At 45.9% G+C, this 20,990-nt stretch overlaps 1 protein-coding gene across 1 annotated transcript in view; it reads left to right on the forward strand.

Annotated features, from left to right (window-relative positions):
• The window catches only part of LOC119952401 (monocarboxylate transporter 8-like), a gene marked incomplete at its 5' end in the record, with an annotated part of 80,119 nt that overhangs the window by 49,665 nt on the left and 9,464 nt on the right, over positions 1 to 20,990 (forward strand). The window contains 2 exons of the mRNA XM_038776121.1: positions 12,278 to 12,728; positions 17,411 to 17,554. Coding sequence (XP_038632049.1) covers positions 12,278 to 12,728; positions 17,411 to 17,554 — 595 coding nt within the window. The remainder of the gene's footprint in view (positions 1 to 12,277; positions 12,729 to 17,410; positions 17,555 to 20,990) is intronic.

A 20,990-nucleotide genomic window follows, 5' to 3' on the forward strand; every position in this document is an offset into this window, starting at 1 on the left:
AAGCGGTTATTGGATAGGCACATGAGCACACCAGAATGACAGGGAGTGGGATAGCTTGATCTTGGTTTCGGACAAGGCTCGGCACATCGAGGGCCGAAGGGCCTGTTCTGTGCTGTACTGATCTATGTTCTATCTGCACTCTCTGTCAGCGAGAGCAGGCGTGTATCCCACCTCTGCAGGTCCATTTTGACTTCCTTCACCAGACTCCTCAGGTTCCACTTGTATATCCGTGTTCAGTCACGGGCAATTTGGATCCCCAGGTAACGGAATTTGGTTTGGTTTGGGCTTGTTTGAACAGTAGTCCCTCCATCTCTGTCCCTCCCCCCTGTGGGTTCACTGGGAAGATTTCACTTTTTCTCAGGTTGCGTTTGTAGCCCCAGAAGTTCCTTTAGGAACTTCCCCTTAATCGGAAAAATTAGGAAACAATCCTGGTAAAAACCTTGGCTAAACAGGGAAGTGTGGCTCTTTCAATGATATTTCCAGCCTCTTTGTCCATGTGAGTCACTGAACCCATCGTTAAGTTAAAAATAGGAAGTGCTGGATATACTCAGCAGATCCTGGAGGCAGCATATGTGGGGAAAGAAACAGTTAACAGTCAAAATCTTCTGGACTTAATAAAACTCACAGGTGTTGGGACCATCTCCAAATCCTGACCCCGATCATGTCAGCAGTTCCACCTCTGGCACAGTCTTATGGGAGGCAAACAATTAACCAGCCATCTCCACATCTACCATCCAATTAGGACTGGCATGTGGGGCATCAGGTTGACAGCACAAGTGAGAGGGCGATATTTAAGAATTAATGAAGAATCATTTATTTTGAACCCTTTTATTCTGTCTCAGGTTTCCAGCTGATTTATGCTGAGGGTAGTTCTACCTGGAGTATCGCTGTTGAGGAAGAGCATGGTACTTGATACTTTCTACTAGTAATAACGAGGACATCCTTTTATTACATTAACTATATTGGGCCTCGAATTCTGCTTTGTTTACATCTCTTCACTACTTCCCTTATATTGTGCTGATGAAAAACTAACCTATTGTTATGTTATTTATCTCCAGTTAGAGTTTTTACAGATTCTTCTTTGACCCTCTGTTCATTCTCTCATTTTGTTTCTGGATTTCCTGTTTTGAATTCGGTGAATTCCTTCCACTTTCTCCTTCCAGAATTTATATATGTTGTTCTTCTGTCTCATTTGCTCCTTATTGATTTGTTTATTCATTTAGCCCTCACTTGGGCCTATGCCACTTTGCCCGTCTGCTGACCTGAATTCCTATTGGGCGACAACACCTCCCCGCTGTAATTTTGCTTCCACTGAGCTGATAGGCAGCACGGTGGTATAGTGGTTAGCACTGTTGCCTCACAGCTCCTCCCACAGCCCAAAGATATGCAGTTTAGGTGGATTGGCCATGCTAAATTGCCCCTTAGAGTACAAAGATAATTTCGGGTTACAGGGATAGGGTGGAGGCATGGGCTTAAGTAGGGTGCTCTTTCCAAGGGCCGGTGTAGACTTGATGGGCCGAATGGCCTCCTGCAGTGTAGGGTTTCTATGATCAGCTCCTGACACAGCATGGGACTAAGTCTAATGATGACCATGCAGCCATTGTCGATTGTCGTAAAGCCTATCTGGTTCACCAATGCCCTCTAGGAAAGGAAATCTTCCTCGGTCTGGCCTACATGTGACTCCAAACCCACAGCAATGTGGTTGACTCTTAACTGCCCTCTGAAATGGCCTGGAAACCACTCAGTTCAAGGACAATTAGGGATGGGTAATAAATGCTAGCCCAACCAGCGACGCCCTGGCACTCTCTTCCCAACAGCACTACCGGTATACTTGCACTGCATGAACTGTAGCCGTTCAAGTAGGCCGCTCACCACCACCATCTCGAGGGAAATTGAGGGTGGGCAATAAATCAATAATATAAACGGAGGGAGCTTCCAGGCACTGGAATCTGAAATGGGTCAGAACACCTTGATTCACAAACTCAACACGGTGTAGTCCTGGTTTTAGCAAAACTATCTCCTTTAGAATTGCAGTTCCATTATTCAACGCAACAAAATTTCATCTATTTTATAACCATTAAAGTAATCAAACTAAAACAGTGAGTACAATTGAGTCCCACCTGAGGAATTGAAATTTGCTGAGGCAACGCACTGAACATGAAACTGTGCAGCCAGCCATGCCTTCAGTGTACTGATAAGAACTTGTCACCAAATGCCATATTTGAATGCACGAAGAGGCAAGGAGAGCATTGGTATTTGGGGGCATGTGTTTCCCGTTCTGCTTCCCTCCTCGCTTGCAAATGTTGATTCACTGTTCCACAGGTACCACCTGCTCACCACCTCTCCCAAGTGGTCTTCCTACATGTGTGACCCTGGACAATATCCAAATATGAAGGGGTCATTATCACCAAGCCCAGTATTGTATTTACCGGAAATCCACATACAGGAGTATCTGGCAGGGGTTATTGCACAATAATCCACAGCAGCCCAGCCTGGCTGACACTGTTTTAAAGGTGATATTATTAATGAAGAATGAATCCCCACCCTCTTATTTTTGACTTCCTGTGCCAAAACCCCAGGTTCATTGACAGACAATGAAGCTGGTAATAAATGCTGGCCCAACCAGCGACGCCCTGGCACTCTCTTCCCAACAGCACTATGGGTGCTGTTGGGAATACCCCTGCTCTGCCTTACCGATGACACCCAGTGGCTGGAAGAGGAGTTTCCATAGTTTGACAATATTAATATATATTTTTTAATTGATTGTTTCTGATGTGTGTTTAGATTGTCTTCATTGTTTTGTGTAGGCTTCACTGATTTCAAAAAATAATTGAGCAAAACAGAACAAACCGAAAAAAGTTTTACAGCCGAGAAGACTCGGCTAGAATTCTCCAGTCCCACCCGTGGCAGGTTTGGTGACGGGTGGGAGCAGACAGTCCAGTGGGAGGGGACAAATGCAGAAATCATCCAGCGTAAAATCGCATAGCAATTCTCCCAAAGGCGAGCTAATGCCGGATTGGCCTTCCCGCTGGCATGACGTTATCTGCATGCTCATTTAAACAGGGACCCACCAGCATCCCGTCATGACAGCATTAAATTATGTCGATCTAAAACCTGATTGCTAAAGAATGGCGTGCAGAAAGTAGTCCTTGGTCGGCAAGAGACTTCTGGGTGAGTGCAACAACGTCCTTCCTGCCATTGTGCTGCTCTCGATGGGCTGTGCACAACACTGCCGGGGAAGACTGGTTCCTGGGGTCCATCCCCTAGGCAGCATGGCAGCACAGCAGTCGGTCCTGTTTCTTCACAGCTCCAGGGTCCCAGGTTCGATTCCCGGCTTGGGTCACTGTCTGTGCGGTGTCTGCACGTTCTCCCCATGTCTGCGTGGGTTTCCTCCGGGTGCTCCGGTTTCCTCCCACAAGTCCCAAAAGATGTGGGGCTGGATTCTCCAATCTCCGAAGCTGAAATCGCGTACGGCAACGGGGTGGAGAGTCCCCCTGAAAAGCAGTGTACTCTCGGAGTGCACCGCATACCGTATCCACGACCTCAGGCCATTGCCTGAGGCCCGCTCCAACCCACGATGCTCCGTCCCCGACCGGCCGCGTTCCTGACGGTGTGGGACACATGTGGTCTCACCCATCGGGAACTCAGTCCAGCGCCGCCACAGTCGGGGGACATTATTCGGGGCTGGGGTCACTGTGGCGGAGCAGTCCGGAGCACGCGAGCTGGCCGAAGGGGGGCTATTTTTGCGGGCCGGGTCCGCGAGAAGAATGTGCCATGAAGCACGGCGCAGCCGCTGCAGGCCGGCGGCATGCGCATGCACGGCGACTGACCCAGCAATGCTCCGAACCGTATCGGCAGTTAGAGCTGGGAGCTCTACGCTGCCTCCCTGCTAGCCACCCCCCCCCCCCCCCCCCCCCCCCGGGATGAATCTGGATTCATCCAGATTGTAATGTCTGATAACCTGGTATTTCACTCGATTCATTTGAAAGGATGAGGAAGAAATTTGACTCAAGTTTACTTTGTTCCATCCTGAGGAGATTGGATAAAAGTTGGTGCCGCCTTGATTGCCGAAGTTGATTGATGATATTTAATCTTTTCTTACCTTCCTCACTTCTTTGCCTTTCAAAGAGGAAGAATTAGTTTGTCAATATGTAATCAGTTGTTCGGACTGCAGTACTTGGGCTGAAATGTTACTGCTCTTCCCATCCCGCCAGTGGCAACCCCTCACTATTGGTTCCCAAGCGGCAGTGAGTGCTAACAATGGGAAAGCCCATGGCTCCCGCCGCCACAAGACACATCTCGGGTGGGGGGGGGGGGGGGCGGAATCCCACCCTTGGTCTCATTAATTTTTTTTGTTATGCCTGTTTAATTTATGCCAGTCCTTCCTATTTGCACTGATGGTTCAAACACAAATGCAGATACTTCATTGCAGCACTGATGTGGTGCTGCATTGTTGGAACTGCTGCCCTTTCCTTCAACTGCGATATTAAATAAAGCTTCATCTGTCTGGCCAGAGGACACAGATGTTGAACGATTCTAAAGAGGAGTAGGAGGTTCTCCTTACTTTCTGGCCAACATCTGCCCTCAATCAACATCAGGAAGGATATATTTTCATTGGAGACGGTACACCATATTGTTCCTGGATGAGAGGATTGTCCAGTGAGGAGAGCGCGAGTAGAATGGGCCTATACGCAAAAGAGTTCCGAAGAATGAGGGGTTATCTCATCAACATTCTGAAGGAGTTTGACAGGTTAAACAGTGAGTGGTTGTTTTCCCTGGCTGGAGAATCTAGAACTGCGGGACTCAGGGTAAGGGATCAATCATTTAGAACTGAGATGAGGAGACACTTCTTCACTCAAGAGATTTCACTCAAGGATGCTACATCGAGTATATTCAAGGCTGAGTTCGACAGATTTTTGATCTCTCGGGGAATTGATCTGGGGAGTGGGCAGAGAAGTGGAGTTGAGGCAGGAGATAAGCCATGATTATATTGAATGATGGAGCAGGCTGTAGGGGCCTTGTGGTCAAATCCATTCTATTTTATCTGTTCTTATGGTAATGCTGTTTTTGGGACCTTGTGCCCAAATTGGCCACCTCGTTTGCCTATAAACCAACAATGAGTGCACTTCAGAAGTGTGCATTCCCAGCAAGCAGTGGAGGTTGGGTCATTGAATATATTAAAGGTTGAATTAGAAAGATTTTGATTGACTGGGGGGAGGGGGGGGGCAGGTAAGGGCTCTGGGGGGGGGGGGGGGGGGGGGGGGGGCGGTGGCAGACATGAAAGTGGATTTAAGGCCACAATCAGATCAGCCACAATCTTATTGAATGGTGGAATGGGCTTGAGAGGCCAAATTGCCTACTCCTTTTTCTTATGTTTGTCTTCAAGCTGTGTAAACATTCCCTGCTGGGTTAGGTGGATTAGTCATTCTTGGAGCTCAGCAAGGCATTATAATGAGGCCGAAAGAGAAAATGCTGGAAAACCTCAGCAAGTCTGGCAGCATCTGTAGGGAGAGAAAAGAGCTAACGTTTCGAGTCCGATGACTCTTTGTCAAAGTTTCGAGTCATCGGACTTGAAACGTTAGCTCTTTTCTCTCCCTACAGATGCTGCTAGACTTGCTGAGATTTTCCAGCATTTTCTCTTTCGTTTCAGATTCCAGCATCCGCAGTAATTTTCTTTTATCATAATGGGGCCATCTGGCAAATGCGTCAACTGAAGTAGATATCTGTTTTTTCAAGGAAAGCATAAATGGAGAAATGTGCCCTTATCCTCCACCTTAGGTGGCCGGGAGAGTCTATAAGGTCCAGAATGAAAGAGACAGCAAGCGATCACATTTCTGTAGATACCTGAAGACAACATTGTCATTCTCCAGGCCCACAGGGCTGGAATGAGCACATCTGGTCCATGGACATGCACTGCCCCAATTCTAAAGGTCACACAAAATCATAGCGGTCTATATAAGGTCTTACACAATTTCAACATTGCCTCCTTACATTTGTTTTTTGCTCTTCTAGATAAAAATACCCAAGGATTTCAATTTGCCCTTTTTTGTGGCCTTATCTTTGAGCTGTGAAACTCACCCGAAAACTTAATTAATCCTCTGCTCCATTTAAAATCTAACAGGGTACGTTTGTTCTTAAATGCCTGAGCCTGTATTTTTCTACTCCCCTAATTTGGTGCCATTAGCAAATCGTTGCTCTCTTGATTCCTAAATCCAGGTTATTTATATAAATAGTAACTAAGAGCAAAGGCCCCAATAGAACACGGCACTACTAACCATGGCTTCCCAGCTTCCCTTCACTCATATACTTTGCTTTGTGAAGTTTCCTGTTGTCCCTTACTCATGATAGTCAGCTGATTTGGAGTCCGTAGTTTGTCAGTGGCATTTAAATGAGTCCCAAAGCCAAATTTGACTCTGGCCTCAGACCAAGTGTGGAGCCATCATTCCGCAGAGATTGCACTCCTTTTGGATGCAGGTTAAATCTCTCCTTCACTCCACATGCCATTAGATTTGCCCCAAGTTGTTTTAAATGGTGCCATATGAAATATTATAAAATATCTCTAAACCACACCTCTATTTCCTTTATCGTTCCTCTGTTCTTCAAAGAGTTCTATGATTGGGCGTGCTGTACCAGGCTCTTGGAAAACATTTGTTTCCCAATGCAAACCCTGCCCTGCTTCAGACCATTCTATTCTCCCATTAACACATTCTGATATCTTACCTTTATGTAACTACAAACACCGTCTCCTGCCATTGACACTTCCTCTGTCTCGTATCCTACACATCTTTGTTACAGTCTCTCCAATCACTGACTGTCTACTTTGCTCCAGCTGCTCCATCCCCTCTTATACGGTATCTAACCTTCTCCCTCTCTTTAGCTCCAAAGAAGAGTCACGTGGACTTGAAACGTTAACTCTATTTTCTCTCTGCAGAGGTGCTGCCAGACCTGTTGAGTTTTCCCAGCGTTTTCTATTTTTATTTTGGAAAACTGTGTTGACAGGCCCCAACTAAAATTTGTGTACCTCCAAATATTTGGCAACTTCATCCTGACTTTGTTGGGTTACTGAGAACTGAAGTTAGACAAACTGGCGTATCAGTTTCTGGCTTATCTGTCTCCTTTTTGTATCAAGGTTGAACATAGGAGCGGGAGTAGGCCAGTCAAACCGACTGTGCCATGCAAGTAGACCATGGCTGATACTCTACTTCAACACCATTTCCCTGCACTATATGTCCCTTGATATCTGTAATATCTAGAAATCTATCGATCCCTGTCTTGACTATACTCAATGAATGAGCCTTGATTTGCACACTTTCTCCTCTGATAGTTTTGCAAAATTGTAGCCAGAGCCGCCACCATTTCTTCTCAAAATTCCTTCAAGATGCTAATACTTCTGTGTCTTTCTGACAGGAGGAAACAGTTTGTCAATAAATTGTTTAAATTACAATACATAGTCTCACTGTTTTTTTAAATCATGTTGGCCTCTACTATTTATTCTCTAACCTCCTTCAAGATCCTTGGACTGAAATGATAAACTCCATAAACTGGACTACAAGATGTCTGATGGTTTAGTTCTAATATCTATTTGCTCCGTCGCAGACGAAGAAAATGATCTATTTAGTATTGTTGCCATTCCTTCTCTCTGCACTGCAGAAACCACAGAAATAAATGAGATCCCCATTCTGATGGTATTCTGTTCTTGAAATGAGTTTTATTATAGACTGAGAAAGGAGAGCATGAAGTTTTTGGTTCTTAATTGCAGTGTTCTTAGTGAGATGTTTACCATGCAGTAATGTCTGCTTTGGAATTGGCATCTGACTTTGCTTTCTTTGCGCCAAAGCTCTAAGAAACACCCTCGAGGGACGCCGTTTTCTTCTCACGCCAGAGAGAATAGTGGCAAACGTCCAGATAGATAAAGAAGGGAGCAGCTGAAGTTCTTCCTACACGTGACTTGCTGAGCCGGGGCTGTTTTTTCCTTTTTGACAAAGTTTCTAGGCTCAATTTTGTTTTTCCACTTCAAGAGAGAGAAATAAATATTTTGAGTAAGCGGCCTCATTAGAGAAAAGAGCAGGGTAAAAGGCACACTGCAGGGTGAAGGTTGAATGAGTTGTCTGCTAAAACCCACAAAAGGTAGTGGAAGTTAAGGTAGCATTTGTAAAAAATATTTGCAGAACACAACTTGTCATCATCCCTATAGGAATGAAATCCATGAAATGCAGCGTGTCTATTAGGTTATGATAGACACTAGTCTTTTTTCAATTGTCTGATTGTAGCTTGGGACATTTTACGACATTAAAGGTGCTATATAAACACAGGTTGTTGTAATGTTGGTCCATTGTACTCGAAATGGTGGAAGTAGTTAATGCTCCATGTTTCCATTCAACATACACATACTCGAAGCTACAGATATGGGAGATTGGAAAGCTTGTGGTGATGTAAATTTACATGATTTTTTCAAATGACAATACATTGAAAGGACGAGAACAAGTAGAGTCTCTTGAATTGATGGCACTACCTCTGATGATACAGCTTCAATGACAGGAGCAAAGAATCCAATTCTCTCCAGACTAAAACCAATAAATCTCACAGTTAACACTATCGGATGCCTTTCTTATTTGCCAGATATTCACAGTAAAGCAGGCACAAGAGGTTACGATACAAGAGATTGTGTTCCACATGGATTGTGTAATGTCAGAAATGCAGCAGCCAATTTGTGCACAGGAAGGTCCCACAGACAATATGGTGAGGTCATTTGTTCTTAGGTGCTTGTTGAGTGATAAACATTGGCCAGGACACCAGCGAACCCCCCCCCCCCCCCCCCCACCCCAGCTCTCCCCTGACATTGCGCCAGGGGATCTTTAACATCCACCCCATAGGCAGGTGTCTCATCTGAAAGATAGCACCTCCAAAGTACAGCATTCCCTCAGCACTGCGCTGGAGTGTCAGGTTAAATGTTGTACTCAAATCAGTCTTGGTATTGTGTTGCTTGGAATTCATCCCTGACTTTGTGTGGTGCTTTAAGTAGTTACTCCTTTGGATGAACCAGTTTCTCGAGTGTTTCAAGTGAACATAAATTCAGTGTAATTAAGTGCAGGAGATGTTAACTAGCAGTAATGAACAATGTTAATGTCCTGCCTGCACCTTGAAGGATAACTCATCTTGCAAGACAATGGGCGAGATTCTCTAGCTGCGTTGAGTTCTTGCTTGAGTGCAACACAGCCGGAGAATGCCAGGAGAGGCTTGCAGCGGAGCCTCCTGATTGGTTCCGTGCCTCCCGGGATTCTCCGAAGTCCAACGAGAGGTCAGAGTTGAAACCCTGCCCCAAAAGGGCGGGACCGAATAATGCTCGCGGAAGGAGGTCTTAAACCTACCTGCGCGTGATCCAACAGCCTCCTTTGATTAACCGGCCTCCCCATGGAGGTTGCATCCGGGCACCAATCAGTTTTTTTCCACACAAACGTGGAACAGGGGCAACGGCACCTGGGGGTTTCCCGGATCACCGGAGACCCCAAGGTGGTCGGGATAAGTGCAGTTGGCTCCTTTGCCCTCTCCCTGGAATGCCGGTACCTTCACACTACCACCCTGGCACTGCCAAGGTGCCCAAAAGGCACTGCCAAGCCAGCAGGAACACTGCCTGGGTGCCAGGGTACAGTGCAAGGGTGCTGGAGTGGCCCTGCCAGGGGGACCATGCCCATGAAATGAAGGGTGAAGGGTGGGGGAGTGCAGAGCAGGTAAGTAGGGGCCTCTGGGTGATTGGTGGGGGGGCCGAGAAGAAAGGAGCTGTTGTAATGGAGCTTGGGGGGTACTGAAGAGGGTGGACCCCACAAGGACCCCATAACGGGGTGTCCTCACTTGGGGGTGTGGGGTAGTGTCCATGTGTGTGGGGACCCACAAACGCACTAAGAGATCGGGGCACCCTTTCAAAATATCAGCCTGATCTCTAACTTCAACTCCCCAGTGCTAAACAAATTCTAAGTGTGGCCCGCCTCGATGCCGGATGCTGGAATCTCCGGCGCTGGTGTTTCAGCGGGGGCAGAAATCGCGTCGCGCCAGTCGGGGGCTGTTGGCAGTTGTCCCCCGGCGATTCTCCGCTCTGCGATGGGCCGAGTGGCCACCCATTTTCGCCCAGTCCCGCTGGCGTAAATCAAACAAGGTCCTTACCAGCGGGACCTGGCTCTCCGGGCGGCCTGCGGGGTCCTCGGGAGGGGGGCTTGGGGGGATCTGGCTCTGGGGGGGCCCCCACGGTGGCCTGGCCATGGGGGCACTTTCTCTCTGTGCCGGCCGCTGTAATGGTCCACCATGGCCGGCGCGGAGAAGAATCCCCATGCGCATGCGCTGGGATCAGGCCAGAACACGCTGGCACTCCCACGCATGCGGCAACTCGTGCCGGCCAGCGAGGCCCTTCGGCGTCGGCCTAGCCCCTGAAGGTGCGAAGGTGCCTAACGCTGGAGTGGTTCATGCCACTCCTCGGCGCCGGTACGGCCCTCCCCGCGGATAGCGGAGAATCCCGGCCAATAGATGCACCGGTAGTAGTCTTCCCAGAATCCTTAAATTCTGGAAAAGTCCCTGTGGATTGGAAAACTGCCAATGTAATAGCATTATTTAAAAAGGGAGGGAGGCAGAAAACAGGTAACTATAGGTCACTTAGCTTAACATTTGTCATTGGGAAAATGTTAGAGTCCATGTTAAAGGATGTAATGGCAGAACATTTAGAAATGCATAATAAAATCAAGCAGGATCTACATGGCTTCATGAAGGGAAAATCATGCCCCACAAATGTTTAGAATTCTTTGAGGTGGTAACAAGGGGGATAGATATAGGGGAACCAGTAGATGCAATATACTTGGATGACCAAAAAACGTTCGATAAGTTACTGCACAAAAGGCCACTTACTAGGATAAGAGCCCATAGTGTTGGGGGTAGTATATTAGCATGGATAGACGATTGTCTAACTGATGGAAGACAGGGAGTTGGGGAGGGGCATTTTCAGGATGGCAACCAATAGTGTTACAGGGATGAGTGCTGGTTCCACAATTATTGACAATATATATTAATGACTTGGGCGAGAGAATTGAATGTACTATTGCTAAGTTTGCAGATGACACAAAAATAGGAGGGGGCGGGGGGGGGGGGGGGGGGGGGGGGGGGCAACTGTCGAAGTGTTGTGGCTGCAGGCGGGGCGGGGGTGAATTTTCTGAGTCTATAATATCCTTGCCGTGACTTTAAAAATGTAGGCTCAGCGGTAATTGTGCACACCGGTAAAATTTATTGTTGTTAACTAAGCAAATAAATTGCTCAGCCGTTGAAATGTAAAATTTGAAGTTCATGATAAATTTTAATTCAGGAGGTTTTAATTATCAGTGCCAGAGGCAGTTAAACAATGTCTCCCACTGCTGCTGCATGTGACTTCATTGCAGTGTTAATGTAAGCCTACTTGTGACATCAATAAAGATTATTATAGAATAAAATAATCTTAGGGATACAAGAACTGCCACAGAAGAGAAAGGACCATTCAGCTCATCCAAGTGCAGCCTAGAAGTTGGAAGTCCATAATGTGTCTGGCTCCACTAACTGTTGGGATAGATTATTCAATGATGAGCACACTGTAAATTTATATTTCACTCATTTTTATCTACATTTACATTTTTTGGTCCTGGAATCCTAGCTTACTCCGAAGCATCTTATCTTGCCATTTAAAAACATCTGTACTTCAGTGACAAATCCCCACTCCTTTATCTCTGGAACTAAAGATTCAAATCCATATTCCCGGGAAAACCTGTTCAAATGTTTCTTACCATTATAACTTCAGATGGCAAAGGAATAAAATCCTGGAATGTATATCCCAGTGCCCCGTGGATGATTTTAATACCATGGATTTCACCTAAACTCTTCACCTTCTTTAATAGTTCACTCTGAGAGACACAAATTGAAGATTCCATTATCCTGCGCTGGAGTCAATGAAGATTGTGTGTTGTATTTAATGGTTACACAGTGAACAAGTATTTCATAATTTAATCACACAGGTACTTTCAATTTGGGCACTTTGCAGAAACATTCTTTATTTTATGTACCCTGGCTGTCTGGTTCAAGTGGAGTGGGACAGTTAGTGTCAGTCCCCATTTCCCTGTAACTGAATGGGTTCTTCATACAATTCGATAAAATGAAATCTGGAGTTTTAGTAAGTTTATCTGGGGGAGCTCGTGACCTTAAATAGGAGCGGAAGCTTCATATAAGGAGCCAAGTTATCTGCTGTAATACATTTTTCCGTTATCTCCAACAGGTCCCTGGAACTGAGGTATTTCACCTATGGAATTGTCTTTGGATGTGGATCTTCTTTTGCTTTCCAGCCTTCACTAGTCATTCTTGGTCATTACTTTAAACGTCGGTTAGGCCTCGCTAATGGAGTGATGACAGCTGGCAGCAGTGTGTTTTCCATCACCATGCCTTTTCTCTTAAAGAAGATTGGAAAGACGCTGGGCCTAGCTCATACGCTGCAGATTCTCAGTGTATTCATGTTCATACAGATACTTTTATCCTTGACATATAAACCTCTGTTACCGTTGCCTTCTGCTGAAGAAAGAAGGACACCTGACAAAACAGAAAATCTGAACTGCCTTCACCAATGCAGGAGATACCTAAATCTGAGAGTATTCAGGAAGGTAACATACAGGGTTTGGGCCTTTGGAATCGCCACTGCGGTCCTAGGTTACTTTGTACCATACGTTCACTTGGTAAGTACAGCAATCTTGCTACTGTTCTTCAGTAATAAACCTTTTCGAAATGGTTCTTGGCACAGAAGATCTGGTACTCTTCTGCCCAATTGGATGAATGACAGACACCGCCAATCAATTGAATTGATACTTTAAAATGTGAAAACATAATTAATCTGCACACGACATAAGGATTTGCTTTAACAGATATAATGTGACACTACTTTTACTTTGCAATGACTGCAGTAAAATGCGAGCGGATTCAAAGCAAACTTAGTATTTTTATGGGTTGATGACTATTCCTTGTTAACATTAACTAGACAAGTGGGCAGAACTCCACATGTGTGCAAACACTCAATCCCAAATAAACTTGGAGCTGAAAATGTGAATGCAGCAGCTAATTTGGATGTGGTAAGGCCCCACAACAACAACGAGATACATAATCAGATATACTGTTTGTGGCGTTGGATAAATGTTGATCAGGACATTAGGAGAATTGCCAGCTCCTCTTGAACTAGCACTATGGATCTTTCACTTCCATCTGAGAGATGGTGGATGGGACTTCAGTTTAATATCTTACCCCCAAAATAGTACCTCTGATAGTGTAACACTGATGTGCCAGCTTAGAAAATGTGTTCACATGTTTGGTATGGGGCAGAACACTGAGATTTTTGTGTAAGAAGGATGTTAATATGAGTTTCCACAAGAAATAATGTTTAAACCTCGCAGAGATCCACAAAACATTAACAGACACATGAGCATCTTTATGGTAATCCTTTAACTACAGGATTCCTAGCTATACTTTCACCAAAGAGATTTTGACAGAATCAAAATTTCTCTCTCTGGAGAACCTAAATAAAGCTGCCGTAACATCGTAAGGAACAGGAATACACAAATTAGGAGCTAGAATAGGCTGTTCAGCTCCTCAAACCTGGTCTGCCGCCTTTCAATACGGACATGGCTGACCAGGGCTGTGGCCTCAATTCTACTTTCCCCCCAACTCCAGTATCTTTTGACTCCCTTGTTAGTCTAGAATCTATCCACCTCTGCCTTAAAAAATATTCAATGATCCTGCCTGGGGAACAGAGTTCCAAAGACGTTCGACTCTCTGAGAGAAATCATTTCTCCTCATCTCCATCTTAAATGGGAGACCCCATATTTTAAAAATGTGTCCCCCTCATTCTGGTCTCTCCTACATGGGGGAACGTCTTTTCAACATCCACCTTGTCAAGATGTTCAGGATCTTAAATGGTTTAATAAGATCACCTCTCATTCTGAACTCTGATGGTTGCAAACCCAGCCTGTCCAACCTTTCTTCATAAGGTAACACCCATCCCAGGTATTATTCGCGTGAACCGTCTCTGAACTGCTCATAACACATTTATAACCTTGCTTAGATAAGGCGACCAAAATTGCACACAGTACTCTCGATGTGATTTCATCGTACAACAGTAGCAAAACGTTCCTACTTTTGCACTTCACCCTCTTTGCAATAATGGACAGCATTCCATTTACCTTCCCAATTACCTGTAACATTTTGTGACTATGTACAAGAACACCCTGATCCCTCTGTATTCTAGCATGTTCCAGTCTCTCCGTTTAAGTCATAGAACCATAGAATCTCAACAGTGAAGAAGGTGGCTTTTTGGCCCATCGCGTCTGTACATACCCTCCGAAAGAGCACCCTACCCATGTTCACTACCGCATCCACCCTGCTCTATCCCCGTGACATTTTTAATTTATTTTAAAAAAAATTATTTTTTAAAATTTAGAGTGCCCAATTCATTTTTTCCAATTAAGGGGCAATTTAGCATGGCCAATCCACCTAGCCTGCACATCTTTGGGTTGTGGGAGCGAAACCCTTGCAAACACGGGGAGAATGTGCAAACTGCACACGGACAGTGACCCAGAATCGAACCTGGGACCTCGGCGCTGTGAGGCCGCAGGGCTAACCCACTGCGCCACCATGCTGCCCTCTTTTGCCATAACATAACCTGCACATCCCTGGACGCTAAGGGCAATTTAGCATGGCCAGTCCACCTAACCCGCATATCTTTGGACTGTGGGAAGAAACCGGAGCACTGGGAGAAAACCTACGCTGACTCGGCGAGAAAGTGCAAACTCCACACAGTCAGCCGAGGCCGGATTTGAACCCGAATCCCTGGCACTGTGAGGCAAGAGTGCTAACCACTGTGCCACTGTACCGTCCCTAACTGTTTATGCCAATTTTAGCCTGATAGGTATTCTGAAAGAGTGAGAGGGAAACAAAATAATTTTTAACCGGGGCAACTATTTAAAAAGCCCAGACCCAGCCTTGCACGGGACACCCCCAACAAACATGGCCCATCACGCCCCCCCCCCCCCCCCCCCCCCCCCCCACCCACCTCTGGCTTGTGCCCCCTTTCTGGTACCAACTCCCACCATCCGGTCTGACCTCCACCCCCCTCTTTGGTCCGACATGAACCCCCCCCCCCCCTTCAGTCTGATGGACATTACCCCACACCCACCCCTCAAATTGAATGTGAAATTCTATCGTTATTATCATTCTTGCCTGGACGATCCTTTACAATGAGGTCATTAATTAACATTATACATGTCTCATTACACGACTAGGCCTACATTAGTCTGTTCCCTGGTTGATTCCAGAACATATTGTTTTAAGAAACTGTTGCAAATACATAGAATTTACAGTGCAGTAGGAGGCCATTCGGCCCATCGAGTCTGCACCGGCTCCTGGAAAGAGCACCCTACCCAAGGTTAACACCGCCACCCTATCCCCATAACCCAGTAACCCCACCCAACACTAAGGGCAATTTTGGACACTAAGGGCAATTTATCATGGCCAATCCACCTAACCTGCACATCTTTGGACTGTGGGAGGAAACCGGAGCACCCGGAGGAAACCCACGCACACACGGGGATGATGTGCAGACTCCGCACAGACAGTGACCCAAGCCGGAATCGAACCTGGGACCCTGGAGCTGTGAAGCGATTGTTCTATCCACAATGCTACCGTGCTGCCCTTAACTCTATAGCTGGAATTCTCCGGCCGTTGCGATTCATTTCCCGCCGGCAGCGCACATCCGCCCGTGGGTTTCCTGTGGGGTGGTTTCAATGGGAAATTCAACAGACTTCTTAGGCGCTTTTAATCAAAACAACAAGCTTTATGTGAAGAATTTAGTTAACATTTGTATAAGCACACACAACAAGAATTTTTATCAATTACGAACATTAAAACCCCACGCAGCTACAGTAATCTATGTATAACCCTTAATGAATTCCCCCTTAACTGCTCCAATTCAATAACAAAATCCAAGTAAACCAGAAACCCCTTTTCAAAGGCTTGACCCAGCACACGGCATCCTCACTGGTATAAGACTTGCTATTGATAATCTGTTCCCTTTTCAAACAGCCGATTTTAATTCCTTCTAGAAAGCAATTATCTCTTTTAAGTCACCAAGCAGTCTGGAAACAGCTTTTAAAATGTAGAGAGACACTTCCTTCAACCTGTGCAGTTCAAACCAGTCCAAACTCAAAGCGAAAGTAAAACCTCACAGATCCACACCCAGCTCCACCCACACAATGACATAACTGAAGCCATGTGATAAGAATAAACATTTCTTAAAGGGATACTCTCATGATACAAGTAACAAACTGTATCGAATAATTTCCCCTGATACTTAGTCAATTTTTAACCCAACACTTGACCATCTTGTGCCATCCCGATTGCATTCCATTCCCATTCCTCCCATTAATCCCGTATCATTCCTGATGGAAACATTCTCTCTTGGCAGCATAACTTTACTGTTGGGTTCTCCTTCCCTTTGTTACTTTTGGCATCCCCACCCCATCACCACTGCCATCAACATTGGGCCTTTGCAACATTCACTCCAATCCCCAGTGTGCCTCACGCGCCTCCGTGTGCGCCAGGCATTTCTACCAACTAAATCCGCCAGCAGTCACGGCCCTTAAATTGACCAATTAAAACAGCTTGGACAGACAAAATGAGTGTTATGTATTACATATTTATACATGCTTAACCAAAACATCTATGTTCTGTTGTATCAAAGATTAGTATCCTTTCTTAACATTGAAAGAATTTGACTCTGAAACATGGGAAGAGGACGGATAATCTCTCTAGACTTGGTCTATCTAGTGACATATTAGCAAGGTTGGAAACCCACCCAGACACAGGGACAAAGTGCAAACTCCACACAGACAGTCGCCCAAGGCCAGAACTGAAGCTGGGACCCAGGCACTGCGAGGCAGCAGTGCTAACCACTGTGCCACCGTGCTGCCCATGAGCTTAAATTAGATGTGCAGATTCCCAAAATGAAGTATAAATGAATTATAATTAGTTGTATGAAATAGATCCCAATGCCTCCGTCTTTTCTAACGCTCTTTACTGGACAGCTTATGCTTATGAATAACAAGTGCAGCTAATTAAAACAGATAGTGGCCTAGAAATTAATGGATGTTCCTGGATATCCTGCTAAAAACAGAAGATCAGTGGATTGCCTGACGAAGCAGTGCCAAGAACAACCTTTCATGCCATTTCCCCTCGGGTTAAGGCAAAAGCCTGGAAGAACCCCCACATAGTTTCCAGACATTATCTCCTGGACAATATGATTGCTCAGTTTGTCAGAAGCCCCATAGTAGCTTGTCATATTGATTCTAACATCCTTTGCATGATTTGGCGGCAGGTAAAGTATGTCGAACAAGAGTTCAAAGAAACAGAGAAAGATTGGATACTATTGGTCTGCATTGGAGCTTCGTCTTGTGTTGGACGTCTGGCCTTTGGGCAAATTGGTGACAGTATCCCTGGACCCAAGAAGATCTACCTGCAGGTAAATCAATCCAAACCAAATGCTTCATTGTCGGGAAGAAGAGTTAAATTTTCTATTCAAAGTGTATGTATCTCCAATGTTCATCGTTACAGAGCTGTCTGGATTTCCCTGGTGAAAATTTTTAAAAACGATTTGCGTAAATTAATCCAGATTGGAAAGTCATGAGCCCATAGCCTTGTTTTTTTTAAAAAGACACTCCAATTAAAGATATATTAGCAAACTGGCATCCACAAAATCATTTAGGTCAAAGTCATAAAAGAGTTGCACCTCACACAAAAACTGAATGAAGAGGAAGAGATTGGGGCAGCATGGTGGCACAGTGATTAGCACTGCTGCCTCACAGCACCTGGGACCTGGGTTCAATTCCAGCCTTGAGTGACTGTGTGGAGTTTGCACATTCTCCCCATGACTGTGTGGGTTTCCTTCCTCCGTGGGCTCCTGTTTCCTCCCAAAGTCCAAAAATGTGCAAGTTAGGTGAGTTGCAGTGCTAAAATTGCACCTTAGTCTCCAAAGATGTGCTGGGCTACAGGATAGCGGGTATAGGGCATGGGCCTAGGCAGGGTGCTCTTTCAGAGGGTCGGTGCAAACGACTGCGCGGTCAAATGACTGCGCTGTAGGGTTTTATGGTAAAGTTGCTGGGTCCGAGTACAAACAAAGTGAATATAAAAGTATGACTGGGGCTCCAGATCAGGGCCTGAATAGCCATGGGACCAGCGTTCAGTGATTTTTGCAAAATTTGGTGGCTTTAAAAGGGTTCTAACTGTACCAAGCTGGGATCAGTTACTATGTTTTTCACCAGAGAGTATGTTAGAACAGGAAATATCATCAACTTCCTAACACGAGAATTAATATATGTATAATATATAAATAGTTTTAGAAAGTTGAATGGAAAGTCATCAAACTCATTCAAGCAAGAGTAGATTCAGTTATCAATTTAACAAACTCCGCCCAGGTGCTAATCAAGATCACATGTTCAAAGTCAGTGTGATAAGTCAAGAACAATAAACAGTGAGATTATTACAATGCGAGCCATTTTGAAAGTCAATATTCATGGCTTTACAATCCCAGTATAATAATAATAAAATCGCTTATTGTCACAAGTAGGCTTCAATGAAGTTACTGTGAAAAGCCCCTAGTCGCCACATTCCGGCGCCTGTTCGGGGAGGCCGGTACAGGAATTGAACCCACGCAGCTGGCATTGTTCTGAATTACAAGCCAGCTGTTTAGCCCACTGTGCTAAACCAGCCCAGACCATAAGAATGCAAGAAACAAAAGCAGGAGTATACTCCTTTTCATTTGAGCCTTCTCTACAATTCAATCTGATTATGGCCGATCCTTTGCCTCAACTCCACTTTCCTACTCGCTACCCGTTTGCCTTGATTTCCTATTTGATTTCCTATTTCCTAAATGTAGTCGGTGCAGAATGATTACGGTGAAATTGCAAGTTATACTTTAGGATTTTTGATTTCTATTGCAGTATTAAAATTGTAAATACAGGCAAATCCCATTTTTAAAAATAAATTTAGATTATCCAATTCAATTTTTCCAATTAAGGGGCAATTTAGTGTGGTCAATCCACCTAGCCTGCACATCTTTGGGTTGTGGGGGCGAAACCAACGCAAACACAGGGAGAATGTGCAAACTCCACACGGTCAGTGAACCTGGGCTCAGCGCCGTGAGGCACCAATGCAACTCACTGCGCCACCGTGCTGCCCGCAAATCCCATTTTTGATGGTATCATTTTACCAAAAGTGCTGGTTTTACGGACTGAAGGTTATTGGGTTGTGAACTGAGAGTTGGCGCTGGCTGTTCCCCTCAACCACATGAAATCACGAGAACACGCTTCCTTGTTCAATAATTTGCGGAGAGAAGCAGGGAGATGTGTTTTTTTAAGGATCACCTTCATGTTTAACAGGAGTGAATCCCTGGATAGTTTTTTTACAGGTTTGGGCAAATAGAACATAGAACTAACAATGTAGAACAAGGCCATTCGGCCCATTGGGTCTGCACCAACCCTTGGAAAGAGCACCCCACTTAACCCCCACACCTCCACCCTATCTCCAGAACCCAGTCTAACCCTTTTTGGACACTAAGGGCAATTTAGCATGGCCAATCCACCTACCCTGCACATCTTTGGACTGTGGGAGGAAATCGGAGCACCCGGAGGAAACCCACGCAGACACGGGCAGAACGTGCAGACTCCGCACAGACAGTGACCCAAGCCGGGAATCGAACCTGGGACCCTGGTGCTGTGAAACAACCGTGCTAACCACTGTGCAACCGTGCTGAGGTGATCTCTGAGGTGAGAGTGATTAAAGACATAGATGGGGAGAAATGATTGGCCAATGATAATCTAACTGTGGAAGCACAGGGCTGGGAAATGAACAGATCTTCATCTCTCTCCGAAACAATAAGACAAGAAAGCACCTGTAACTGAAAGGAAGGAGGTGTAGTCGAATAACATGTCACTGATTATAGGAGCTGTGTCCTCCATAGTTGCTGCCTCCCCTGCTCCGGAAACAGCCGTCTCCCCAAGATTCGTGCTGCCTCGAGCCACAACCATGACATCTGACTTTTTCTCGGGGTAGTTGCCAGGATCTGCCACCCGGGCCACTACTAAATTGAGAGATTTTAGGTTCATCGCCTCCAGTGCACCCCGAGCATCCTCTTTGTTTTCGATAGTGGTGAAGCCAGAACCGCGGGACGCCATTGAACTTGGCATGGGTGTAGGAGAGAGTAGATACTAAGGGGGAAGAACGTGCATGTTGCAAAGAGTCACCATTGAACACTTTTGCACCACACGTCCAATTTACCCCTAACCTATGTCTCACGGGTGTGAAGGATGGGCTGGGTCTGGGTGTTGTGCAGTGGTCGGATGGGCCGGGGGTGGGGTGCAGGACACCCACGACACATGAACGTCCCCATGTTTACACCCTCTGAAAGTGGCAGGGCATGGGGGCAGCAGTGTGAGCCCACCTTGTAATACAGCATCCCCAATGAGTGAGCTGCAACCGTTCACCATCTACCACAAACCCCCCCCCCCCCCCCCCGTCGCCCTTCATATTTGGACCCGTGAGAAGGAATTGTCAGCACATATGCAGGGATCATACCGGCGGACAATGGAATGTTATCTCAAAGACTTTGTCAGACAATGAGGAGCACCAGCGCTCATCTCACAGAAAGTTGTCATCATCCTCCATCCCATGGACAAGAACCACTGATACTGCCAACCCAGGGCCAACACCCTGTGGTGATGCTCGTTGGACCCTTGGAGGGAGAGGTGTGGTAATGGGAAGGAGTGGAAGGATAGGAGGAGGGAAGGGGTGGAAGGATTAAGGCAGAAGGAAAGGTGTGATGGGGAGTTGGTGGGGGGAGTGGAAAAGGCTTTGCACAGGGTGGTGGAACTGCTGGTGGCCTGACCTCCTAGTTGGTAATT

Source organism: Scyliorhinus canicula, chromosome 17 (genome assembly GCF_902713615.1).
Source record: "Scyliorhinus canicula chromosome 17, sScyCan1.1, whole genome shotgun sequence".
Classification (NCBI taxonomy): Eukaryota; Metazoa; Chordata; class Chondrichthyes; order Carcharhiniformes; family Scyliorhinidae; genus Scyliorhinus; species Scyliorhinus canicula.